The sequence below is a fragment of the Marmota marmota genome, unplaced genomic scaffold (genome assembly GCF_001458135.2).
Source record: "Marmota marmota marmota unplaced genomic scaffold, marMar, whole genome shotgun sequence".
Taxonomy (NCBI): domain Eukaryota; kingdom Metazoa; phylum Chordata; class Mammalia; order Rodentia; family Sciuridae; genus Marmota; species Marmota marmota.
The window spans coordinates 38,789,848-38,803,145 of record NW_026000108.1 but is presented as its reverse complement, the minus strand read 5'-3'; the positions used below and the strand labels follow the sequence as shown (position 1 = coordinate 38,803,145).

The 13,298-nt window shown below is 40.9% G+C and overlaps 1 protein-coding gene across 2 annotated transcripts in view; it reads left to right on the top strand.

The window, feature by feature from the left end:
* Lrrc66 (leucine rich repeat containing 66) overlaps positions 1-13,034 on the top strand; it is a 37,789-nt gene extending 24,755 nt beyond the window's left edge. For both annotated transcript variants that reach the window (XM_048784460.1, XM_015482097.2), the window contains exons 3-5: positions 59-228; positions 5,272-5,461; positions 6,708-13,034. In XM_048784460.1, the coding sequence (XP_048640417.1) occupies positions 59-228; positions 5,272-5,461; positions 6,708-8,722 (2,375 nt within the window). In that variant the 3' untranslated portion in view covers positions 8,723-13,034. The remainder of the gene's footprint in view (positions 1-58; positions 229-5,271; positions 5,462-6,707) is intronic.
* Positions 13,035-13,298: the final 264 nt, after the last annotated feature.

The window sequence follows — 13,298 nt, the reverse complement described above, 5'->3', positions numbered from 1 at the left end:
ATATATATATATATATATATATATATATATATTTTTTTTTTTTTTTTCCTTTTAACAGGACTATGGAAACTGAAGTCATTGCAGAGTTTGGATCTGTCATTCAATGGGATATTGCAGATTGGGCTGTCTGATTTTCATAACTGCCTGCAACTGGAGAACCTTTATTTAAAAAGCAACAAAATATTCAAAATTCACCCAGAAGCTTTCAAGGACCTCAAAAAATTACAGGTTCTAAAATCATTTTTATAATATCTTAGATATTCAGACATATGGGCAATTGCATTGGAAGACTTTCCTTTGAGGAGTATTCTCATATCCTTTTTCACTGGTTATTAATCAAAACATGTAAGTCTATTTTAAAATCCCCTAGAAGAGCTGAAGTCTCTTCATTGCTTCAGAAATCAAAGGCCACATTAATGGACATGAACTTCACCCAAACAATACTCCACAGCAAAAACTGGCACATTATTTTCTAAATCAAATTAAATTGAACTCCAAGCTTCCACTTACCATTTGGCAAGAAATTAAATCTGCTGTTTGTGAGGCTGCCTCCCTAAACTGCAATATGAGTCAAAGCCCTTGGTGTCTTACATGCAAACTGGAATGCTTGGGGAGACCCCTCTGAACCACTCTGGACAATGCTGAGTTGTCAACAATTCAGACTATCTGGGCCACTAAGAGCCTGTGACCCTTTTGCTTCTATGCCAAAATGGTGATGCTAATGCATTTTGTACCACACCCACCACAGGCCTCATACTGTTCTAAACATCAGACACGTACTGGGGGAACCTGTGTCACATTTTGGAGCTGTGCATTAAGTTTCCTGAAGTCCTCACAGCTGTGAGAGTGAGGAACCCCAAGCCCTGTTCTTGGTTTGGCAGCTTCAGCCCCTTTTCCTCCAAGCACTTTCCTCCATGCCCTTGTGCTTTGGAAAGGCATTGTGAAATCTCCCCTCATTGGTCCTTTAGAAATACCAGAAGGGCCTCCAGAGTGGCACACAGAAATAACCTGGGAGAGTCTTCAGTTATAACCTCTATCCCCCACCCCCATTCCTTCCATAGGCCAGTATTATTCACAAAAACAATGTGAGCCACACATACTATTTTAAATGTTCTAGTAGCTACATTTAAAAAGTTAAAATAAGCAAGTGAATTTCATTTTAGTTATATGTATTATTTAACCCAGTATATTATCTTTTACACATGTAATCCATATAAAAATTCTTAGTGAGATATTTTACATTCCCTTTTTTATACCAAGTCTTCATACCTGGTGTGTTTTATATCCCAACATGGACTACCCACATGATAATTTCGTGATAGCTATATGAGGCTCATGGTGGTTTTTATTAGGCAGCACAGACATAGATAACTGACATTTCCCCAGTGTGATGGGAACTGCTATGGAAGCGTAGCCATGAAAAAAGTCTCTGGCTCCCAGAATGGCTCCATAATCCCTCCACCATGGAAAGGAGACTGGGGAAGCAGTGGTCAGGTCGGGGAGAGGCATTCTAGAGCCAGCTGCATGGGGTTCAACCTAGACTCTGCCACTTTCCAGCCACACCATCTTGGTTATCAGATTTCTCATCTATAAAGTGGAGATGACTTGGTTCTTTCTCATAGAGTTTTGTTGAGAATTAAATGTTTTAATGCATACGAAGTTCTTAGAACAGTGCTTAGGATTCGGTAAAACTCTTTGTTCATGTAGACTACATATACAAATTTTAAAGTGGCCACAGTACTCTGTTCTGTTAATATACAAATCTGATCATGCCATTCATTGGTTAAAATTCTTCCAAATTTCTCAAGAAGGGTCCTGGCCCTGCCTGCTTCTCTAACCTCATTTGAAGCTACTCTCCCCTTGCATACTGGTCTCCTACCTGTTTTCACCTCAGGCCTTTCCCACTTGCTGATCTTTTACCTGGAAGAGCTAACTCATATTAATTCTTTCAACTTTAGCTTGAATGTCAACTCTTTAAGAAGGGTTCCAGATTAAGTCAGGCCCCCCTTTTTCCCCCACATTTTATAATATGCTATGTTTAATGCTTATTGCACTTATCCCAACAGAAACCATTTAGTTTTAGTGTGGTTAGTTTATAAAACCCATGCCCCCTCACCCTATTACCAGATGAACACTCTTTAAGTATATACATCATGTCTGTTTTGTTTTCCAGTGCTTAGCTAGGACATTTAAAAATATTTGTTGAATAAATAAATGAATGCATGAATAGATGATGTTCATGGATAATTAGGAAATTATTGCTACATAACAATTTACTACACATTTAGCAGCTTAAAACCACGCACATATAATATCTCACAATTTCTGTGGATCAGAAATTCAGGGATGGCTTAGCTAGGACCTCTACTTGAGGGTATCTCAACAGGCTGCAATCAAAGTCTTAGCACAGGTTAAGACTCACCTTAAAGAGTCTCACCTGAAAGAGTCTCACCTGAAAACCCAGCTGAAAAAGTATTCATTTCTCAACTCTGATGGTTATTGGCCAGACTCAATTCCTTGTTGGGCTGTTGAGCTGAGAGTTCTGCTCTTTACCAGCTGGTGACGAAAGCCTGCCCTCAGTCTCCTGCCTACGGCTCCAGCTCCTCCACAGAGCACTTTATGGCATGGCAGCTTGCTTCAGAGCAAGTATGATTTACATAATGTAATTATATAACTTAAATAATGTAAGTTCCATTTTATATAATGGAATCACCAAAGTGACATCCATTGCTTTTGCTGTAGGTTCTTGGCTGGAAACAAAGCATAGGTCCTGCCCACAGCTGAAGGGAGGAGATTGCTCTAGAGCCTAGGAGTTAGGATCACTGGGGACCATCTTACAATCTGTCTGCCATGGAACTTATTAGAGAAGATGAGACGGTCCACTTCATTTGGCAGTGCACGTAGATTGACAAATTGCCTGGGAACCTCATTTAGTGCATTATATATGGATTATATTTGTATGTGTAATTTTCCCTATGTCTGTTTACTTCCTGTGCATTTTTAGTGTACTTTATGAGTCTTCTGCAACTCACAGGTGATAGATGCGAAAGACAAGCTGTAATTCTCAATTCACCAGAACTGCCAAGAATCCTACAATTCCTCCTTCTCTATTACCCTTCCACATGCTTGGCAGTAACTTTAAAAACTGGAACATGATGAACATATTTGGTACCAAAAAAGCTGAATATCACAATGGATGTTGTTTTTCTTCTGGGAGATGAATTTAATACTTGCACTATTCTGTGTGTATTCCCATGTGGGAATCTTTTCAGAAGCTAGATGGATTTTTCAAAGCATAATTTCATCACCATATTTAAATGCAATAAAATAAGTTCCATTGACATTTCAAATTAGCATTTCTTTTCTTAATCTTATCTCATTCTTCGTAGATGCAGTGATTTGTGAAACACTATTTATATGCTTCTCCAGTCTCTCTGTAATGTACAGCCTTTTCAAATGCTAGTGGATGAGTGTTTCTTTAGGCAAGTGTTACCATTCTGTTTTAATCTTTTCTCAGAAATTTTTTCCTCCTGAATCACTTTATTAATTTCCTTTCTTCCCTTCAGTTTTGCTTTCAGTTCCATGATTTGTAATATAAGATGCCAGGATGAAAACAAAATGCACTACAAAGAAAATAACTATCTGAAAAACATCAGAATATCTCACTCTGCTGTTGAGGAGGGCTACATAAGAAAATAACCATCTGTCTTTTAAAAAATGGGATATCTCAGTCTATTAGATAGTTATTTTATTTCTCAGAGAGTTATTTTCAAAATGCATTTGAAAGGGCTGTAGATTACAGAAAGACTAGGAGGTGCATATAATATTGCTTCACAAATCACTGCATCTAAGAAGAATGAGGTAAGAAAGCTACTGATCCTAGGCAAGACAAGGCCAAAGCAAAGTGTTTTCTCCTTCCCAACCCCAGTCTTCTGCTTCCTGTTGTTAGCAACCTTCCTTTGAAAGTCAAGATTGCTCTCAGAAAAAGTTCACCAGGAATTCTGATTCTATACATAGCGTTCTTGTTTGTAGCACTATTTAGTTGTTTGAATTAGCTCTTCTTGGGAATTTATATAATCCAAGAAGTAAATGCTGATTTCCCCCCTGATGTTTATAAAAGCAGTTGGCCTTGATAACATTTGGCCTTTAGAGTTTTTATCCATGGGCCTCTTTTTTTAAAGCAAGGTTTGCATTTTCTGTTTATGATTTTCTCTTCTCCCACCTGTACCTGCCTAAACTTCACATCCCCCCTCTGTGTCTCCTGCTCCAGGCCTCCTCCACCTTGTCCCTCTTTCTTTCTAGTGTGGTGAGTCTGGGAGGGTGTGTTCTTCAAAGGCACATAGCTGTGAAGCCAAATCAAATTGCAACTCTGCCACTTCATTTATTCATTCTTTACTGAACAGCTGCAGTGTACCAGGCCCTTGTGCCAAGGTCTGTGTGGAATGTACTGTGTGGTTCAGCCCAGTTTCTTCCTCTGTAAAAAAGGGGGAAAGTGAGGACATTGTCAGAGTATTAGAGATAATGTTTGTGAGGAACCCAGCACAGTGCCAGATATACAGCAGTGCTCTGCAAACAGTAGCTGGAGCTGCATCTGACTGTTTTCCCCTGCTTTAGCCTACCCCTGCTAGGTCTGACTGTTCTGGGTCTCTAAACCGTTGAGTCCTTTATTTTTCCCAGTCTCCCCACTGCATTTCTTATTAGACTAGACAAATTGTCATCTTGCAGGTTCTAAATATCCATAGATGCAAAGAACTGCAGTACTATCCTTGAGAAAATGTTTGATGTAAAAGATCTATCTTTGCAACTTCTCGTCAACCAGATTTCTTCTGTGTTCTTGGTCTTCATCATCTGGCATCTTTTGCTACTTTCAAGATCACAGCGTTTCTAGAAATTCTAAGCCTGTATCCATTTCTAGACCTTGACAGCACAAAACTCTAGGTATATTTAACAGTATAAATTATAATTCATAGGAAAGAAGAAAGAGAAAATGTTTGGCCATCTAATGCAGATACCATGCTTAAAGCTTTCACATACATTTATTCCTTACAACACCTCTGGAAAGTAGGTTTGCAAAAAGCAAACAATTTGCTTAGACTTACAGAGTTTTTAGGGGCAAAGCAGACAATTAAACCCAGTACCTTCTGATTTTCAAATGAGTACTAAACTCATAGTGCTTCCATAGAGATGTAAACAATATCATTCTATAACATTTATTTTTATCTCTGGATATCTTTGTTCACAACTTTCTTAAATTTGTTTCTTCTCAAGCAGGTTGTAGACCTCAGCAACAATGCTCTGACCACTGTCCTACCAATGATGATCATTGCTCTAGAATTTCCCCATCTGGAGGTTGACTTGACAGATAATCAATGGCAGTGTGATGATAGAGTGACATTCTTCCAAAGTTTCATTTCTGAATCCTGGAGGAGAAAGTGGAATATACTTTGCAATAAGTCTGTAGGTAAGGCAGTCACACTTCTTTTCTCTGAAATGGTTCCATTTTAACTGAAAAGTGCATATAAAAATGTAGTGTCATTTGAAACAGTGACAGTCCCTCTAAAAGCAAGATTGTTGAACCCCAGCATTAGTCAGCCTTGGACTGTGTCACAGCCATTGATGCCTTACTATATCCTCAGTTTATGAATGATTTTCTTCATGTAGTAAAAAAAAACTAGTTCATATCACTCAGAATCAATTGGTTATAGTAAAAAATAAATTTCAGTAGAAGAAAATTTTACCCTGAAGCCTCAAAACATCAGTTTTACCCTAATTCTCGAAAAAATTGATTAAAGAAATGACTTTTAAATTTTGAAACATGATTTTAAATGCTTGCTGAGACTCTGAAAATGTGATACTATACATACACAAAAAAACACATATTTCAAAAATATATTTCCCTTTGATTTGTTCCTTGCCTCTCCCAAAATTCAGTTGGAATTAAACATTTTGGGAAGTTTTTTTTCCCCCCATTATTAATTAGCTATCTTGAAGGAGGAAAAAAAAAAACTTGAAAACAGTCAGATTTTCTAAAAACTGAGCCCTGGGCTCAATTCTGTTCAGGACTGCCAATAAAGTAGAATCAGAGACATACCTACCAGGCTCAGAAGACATTCACAAAGAGCAGAGGGAGGTTAGAATGTTGTCCACCACACTTACGTCATTCCTTTGTACAAACCAGTACTGGCATTCTGAATAGAGAAGACAGAGGCCAGGGACCAGAAGACAAAAATGAATGTATTTTTCTATTTACCAGCACTGAGGAATGGTGAGAAAAGAATACTGCAACCCTGGGAAGGAACAAGACAGATTTTGCTGGAGCTAATAGAATGTTCTGGCAAACATGAGGTAGTTGAGTGTATAGAGGGAGGAGGAGCGATATGGTTGTCCCTCTGGTCTGGCTTCTTCCTCCCATAGGCAGCAGGCAGGAAGCCTAAGAAACATGCAGCCTCCTGGGGCCAGCAGCAGCTCTACTCCTGACAGCCATGTGTAACTGTGCACAGAACCATGTGTATACTGTTGGCATTAGACAAGAATGAATGAATGAAGGAAGGAAGGAATGAATAAATGAATGAAGACTGCTTGTCATCATTTAATATACACTTGAAAATATAGTAAGATAAGGACTGAGGAGAACTCACAGCTTTGATACACCCTGGAACCTTATTTTCATATCCACTCAGTGTGTGGTTTTTGTCTCCCACTTACAGGGAATGAGAAAGCACATTTGGAGATTCCCAAAAGCAGAATTTCCAGGGAGATTCACCTTCCTCCCATTGATCTGAACCACATGAAAAGCCTCATAAGGAACAAAGCAGCGAGGCCCCAGGGAGGAGCGTCTGTGCAGTTTTCCACTCTGAGGAAGGAGGCCCACACCGGCTCTGATCTCAGGGAGATGCAGGGACAGCTGCCAAGAGTGGGCAGAAATGCCGGGGATGTTCAAGCTGCTGGCAGAAAGGAGGACGCTTCCCAGGACCTCGTCCTGGCCATCTGCCTGTCTGTGTTCATCACGTTCTTTGTGGCTTTCTGCCTGGGGGCTTTTACAAGACCTTATGTTGACAGACTATGGCAACAAAGATGCTGGCACAAAAGCCCCGGTTCAGATAATGCCTATTCAAATGAGGGCTTCTATGATGAAATCGAAGCTGCAGGGAGCACACAGCATCCAAGGACCGATCTGCACCAAGCTTTGCATGTTCCAAAACTCTGTGAGAACCAGCACTTTTTTTTGGTGACAGAGCCAAGTCCACGTGCCACTGTCATTCCTGACAGAACTCTGGGAAGCAGCAGAAAGGAACCTGGCAGTCTGCAGAGCACAGAACAATGCAGGGCCAACACTGGGGCAGCAAGTAGAAATGATAACATGTTTCCCAACAGCAGTGCAACCCATTTCACTCTGTGCAGACATCCAAACGCTCATAATGATGAACTAATTTCAGCAGCACAGGACCACATCTATAGGAATGATATTCTCGGGGAATTAAATTATGAAACTGTGGCCCAGGAATATTCTCCCAGTGAGCATTCAATGGGTGGCTCTGCCATAGCTGGCACGTTAAGGACTTTCTCTGGCTCAACCCATAATCATTTGAATGAATTAGACCCATCACTCCCTAGAGAAGTGACAGCTTCTGAATCCAAAATGCTAACACATGCAAATGCACAGAGGACTGGAGAGAGTAAGGAAATAAGGGGCCCTGAACAGTCACCTTTGGAAACTTCGGGTTTGCAAATAGAATTTTCTAAGGAAATGCAAGTGAGCAATTTCATCAGCTTGCTGAGTGCACAGCAGCCAGGGAGCCAGGGGGCCAAAGCTGAGGAAGAGCATTCAGAAATCTACAGTGCAAGCACTTGTATCGACCCAAGAGATGCAGACCTGTCAGCCCTCATGCCAAGATGGGCTAGTGACCTCAGTGTCACTCCTGCTAATGAGAAGCCAGTGCCCAAAAGTACACCGTTTGACACTCAGTATGACTTGGAGACTGACTACGATTCCGACGAAGGATCTTTGTTCACCCTCAGTTCAGAGGGTTCAGAGGTGATAAGGGACATGACTGAAGAAGAGCAGCACGGTGAGGAGAGCAGTGGGGCCACCAAGCCCCTGCAAGTTGAGAATCCAGGGATGCACAAGGACAGTGTGATGTTAGTGGAAAGTCTTCAGGACAACATCACCTTCCAAAATATTCTGGGGAAATATGAAACTCGGGAAGATAATTTTGAAAATTCTCTCATTTCTGGATCAGACTCTGGTTTGTGCAAGACTTCTTTGGAAAGTGCCTCTAACATCAACATATCTGAGGATCCATTAACCTGGCCCAGATCCCTGGGTAACAGTCCTTCAAGAGCTGAGATTCCGGACATGTCCGCTTATGATTATGACATAGCTCTGCAGGAGACCCCAGAATGGCATTGCTCACTTAGAGACCTAGAATTTTCAAACATGGACATTTTACCACAAACACCTCCACATTCTGCTGAAGATCCCTCAGATACTGTTGAGAGAGCCTGCCATGAAAAAGATCTAGACACTTGTAGATATGAGCCTTTCGTTCAAGGAATAGACACAGCTCAAAAAGATTTTGCTCTCAAGATTTCTACAGGGGAAAACTTAAAACTCTCACAACAAGATTCCCAAGGGGGAGACCAGGATTCCAACCAAATGGACACTGATGCAAATAAGGGGCTTTATGTCCATTTGAGGACACAAAATCCAGAAAATTCATAAGCTGAATGTAGGTGTTACAATCCTATGGTGATAAGCTGGCTCTTGAGTGTGAAACGGGAGAATATTTTGGAGATAGTTCCAAGAACTAAGCACTATCATTACAAGAGCTTCCAAATAAACCCAGTTCACTAAGAGCATAAGAGCATTTCAGTGATAGAGACCAGGGTAAATATTCAGAGGAGAATCCATAGAAAAGATGATTACAAGGTCTGTGCTCGGACGCAGACCCAGAGCAACCTGATGAGAGTTGGCTGTGTATGTGAACAGCCCCATTGTGACAAAGACAAGGATGTTCAACCTGGTAATTACAGGGAATTCAAGTGACATTTTAGTCCACAATGAAGCACTTACATGGAAATGTTGAAGAGATTTTTAATGAATTCTCCACAGAGACTAGCACAGCTTTTTGAAGACTGATCATGAAACCATAAGATTGGAAGGGTTTAGAACAATTTAAATATTTTTAATAAGTTACAGAGAAGAGAGACCATTTTATACAATAAAATGTTAATGAAAATTCAATTTTCAAGAGAAAAAGTAATGTTTTCCGTAAAAGAAACACCATTGTCCTTGATGAGCCTTCTTGGTGTGACTCTCCAGCTTGGTCTCTCATGAGCTGTTCTGTTTATTCTTCAGCTTCTCTGACATTTTCTCAGTTTCCTTCTTGACTCTCCTTCTTTGCTTGCCCCTTTAAAGGCAGTATTCCTCCAGGATTTTTCCCTAGTCTTTCCTTAAGACCCCTTTACCAGTACCAGGGAATGGTGAAGAAACAATACTATAAATCTGAGTTGGGCCAAAACAGGTTTTGCAAGGACTGATGGAAAGTTCTTGCAAATGTGGAACCTACTGCTTCACAATCAGCTTGATATAGATGATGCCAGATCTGCACAACAAGGCCCAGCCTCCCTGTTACGTTCCATACTCACATCCTTAAACCCACTTGCTCAATCCATGTGAATTATCCAGCACCTAAAATTCATCCTTTTCCTTCACAGACAGCACATCCTATATTGTCTTTCTTGATTAACAATAGCATGGCATCCTCCAAGTAAATCCATTTAGTTACAACTTCTGACTTAGTTCTGACTCATTCTCTTTCATTTCCTACATCTGAGTAGCCTGTAAGCCAAGTACATTGGAAGTTCCTGGATGGCTACAGGATAAGGAGATAGGTATGGCAACCTGGATGGATGCTTGGCAATTTGGCTAAATCAAGGTTTATGAAAAAGATGGAAATTGATAGAGTGTGGGAAAGAACAGAAAGATTAAGAAAGTCCCTTAATCTACCTCATGTTAGAATCCTGTGGGATCCAGCTCCTCAATAACTCTTAAACTTGTTCTGTCTACTCTCAGTCTCCAAATAAGGTGCATCTCTTGCCTATCACCTAGATTATTGTGATCTTTAATACTTCTCTGTGCCCCACTCATCTCCTAACAGTCTTATATCCAGTTTACTACTCCCCTGCTCAAAAACCTCTGATGGATGCTGTTATCTTTATAAAAACCAAATTCCATAATATGGACACATCCCACCTTTCCAATTGCCTCACTGTACATTCTATTCTTGTTTATATCATTTACGACAATTATTTATCTCAGCAAACTCCTGAGACCCTTACTGGATTCCTGATTAATTTCTTTCCCACTCATAATTACTATTTTAAAACTTTGACTATCCTTGATGTTTCACTGAGAAAATTTGGAAATATGGACTGTGAGGAAGAAATTCCTTTCTTTTACCCCATAGCTGTAAACATGTTTATATCCATATTTACCCTCATTATTTTTCTCCAATCTAAGAATAAATCAGTATTCTTTGGTCAAGGATAATCCCTCCAGTCTGCTTTTGCTTCAGTCCTGGGTATAGATCCTTCATTCACATTTCCCATTTCTGCATGCCCAAGCTCTCCATATCTATTGGATGTTTCTTGATGTTTCATGTTCAAGTCCTCTCAATATTAAAATTAAAGAAAAGAACACCTAGCAGCTCCCTCAAAATACTACCTTCTCTCTATCATAGCTAAGTTCTCCAAAGCAATGGTCAAAGGACTGTCCATTGACTTTTCGGCATGCTGTGGTCAAGCTTCATCCTCCCTCTAACCTGTGCCATTAAAGTCAAAAGCATCTTTCAACTGACACATGCAACGGACTCTTCACTCTTCATCAAGTAAAACCTCTGCAGCACTTTACCCTTGGCCACTCCCACCTGGAAACATTGGGTTAGTCAACTTCCCACTGCTGTGACACAAGAACTGAGATAAATCAACTTAAAGGAGGAAATGTTTATTTTGGCTCATGTTTTCAGAGGTTTCAGTCCAGTTTACTTTGGGGCCTACAAAGAGGTGAAACATCAGAGCAGTGGGAGCATGTGGTGGAGGAGGCTGCTCCCCTCATGGTGGCCAGGAATCAGACGAGAGCTAACTGTACAGCAAAGCCCTTTGACAAAACCCACTAACCTACGAAACCATTGTTGAGGTTGGAGCCCTCATGATACAAACACCTCCCGAAATTCCCACCTCTGAACACTGCTGCACTGCCTTCCACACATGAGCTTTGGGGGAGAGATTTAGGATCCTGTGCCTTTTGTGATATGGTTCAGTAAAGGTGAGGATCCCAGAAGGATAGAGATTGCAAGAAACAGGGATGACTGAAGACACCTTCATGAAGAACCATTTGCAAAGATCCAGGCAGGGTTAAAGGAAACTAACAAGGGAAGGTGAAGGATGTGAGGGCTAGCAAGAGGGGAGAGGCTTTACCAACCTCAGGCCTGAAAGACTGGGGAGTTGCCAGTTTGCCCGACAGTCCAGCAGGAACAAGCCAGGGAACCCGGACCCTCAGCCTCTCCATCTTCCAGTCTCCTCACAGCACCTCCCAGTGCCTCCCAGTGCCTGACCTCCAGAAGCTAGAGTGGTCAGCCTTCCCAGCCACAGAGCAGGATGGAGAAGGGTAGAAAGTAGGTTTTGGAGAATATCCACCCCACACTGGCTCCTAATTCTGCTCCTCTGATTGTTCTTTCTCAAGCTCCTTTTCCAGCTTCTCTTTCTATGCTCACCTCTTAAATATGCAGGTTTTCTAGGGTTTGGGCCTTGACTATCCTGTCTTCTCACTCACCTCACTTTCCTTGTGAGAGCTATCAATCCTCATGTCTTCAACTACCACTTAATGGCTAATATTTCCTGTTTCTGTAACTCCAGCTTTGAAATCTTTCCAGAACTTTACACTCACATCCAATTGTCTATTGGACATCTGCATAGGCACTTCAAGCTACGCATATCTAAAATGAAACCCAGTATCTCCCCCTAATCCTCTACCCACCAAATCTAATACTTCATGTGTGTGATGTGATTACACATAATTACCTTCACATGGGAGAGCTTATCACAAGTAAAATGATTATTTTATTGGTTATTAGTTTAACATATGCCCATTCTATACAGAAAATGCCAACAACAACAAAGGTGTCTGTCTGCCCAAGGTCTGGCATTTAGTAGGTCTCAATATATGCATTTATTGAATAGATAAGGAAAGAGCAAACTTGTTAGTACAGGACAAGGACATCCATGGTCTGTTTACCCTCCAGCTTGCCTTTCATTGTATCCTTCCCCATTCCTGGTACCCAAAATTCAAGCCAACTGTACCAACCTGCTCACAGTTACAGACACACCCGCCTGCATCACTTAACTCTGCTGGGCCCTCGATGCTGCCTACTTTTTTAGGTTGCACATCTGATGTCACCACAATGAGCTGGCAAGCTTCTTCTCTTCATTCAAGGCTCTATTTAAGTGTCACCTCCTCCGAAGCCTGGCTCACTTCCTTCCAACCCACGTAGAACTAGCTCTCCCTCGCTCCCTTAGGCCTCCACTGCACTGTTCTGCACTGTAGGAGAAATGAGGTTTCACATAGCTTGATAGAGACCTACTGGACTCTTCTGTTGACAAAATTCCAACTATTTAGTGATTTTCAGTCCCATCATGCAGTCTGTGAAGTTAAAGGTCATCTCAGTGCTGGCAGGTATTTCATAAAGTAAAAAAATAAGTAAAAATTTTAAAAAATTATATTCCAGAAACAGAAAAAAAAGTATGCACAGCTTTGAATATTTTTGTTTGCTTTCTTATTTTTGTTCAGACTTCCCAAAAGAGTTCTGGTAGTGTGGCATAAACATCATAAGCTTTTTAGTTAAACAGCTCTATTTCTTAGCAAGCCCCTTGTTTTCTGTAAAAAATAAAACTTTTGGGCTGGGATTGTGGCTCAGCAGTAGAGTGCTCGCCTAGCACGGGTGGGACCCAGGTTCGATCCTCAGCACCACATAAAAATAAAGGCATTTTGTTGTGTCCATCTACACCTAAAAATAAATATTAAAAAAGGAATGTTTTAAAAAATATATTTTTTTGTACCAGGGATTGAACCCAGAGGTGCATTACCATTGACCCACATCCCCAACCCTTTTTTATATTTTGTTAGAGACAAGGTCTTGCTGAGTTGCTTAGGGCCTCACTAAGTTGCTGATGCAGGCCTTGAACTTGCAATCCTCCTGCCTCAGCCTCCCAAGTCACTGGGATTACAGTCATGCGCCACC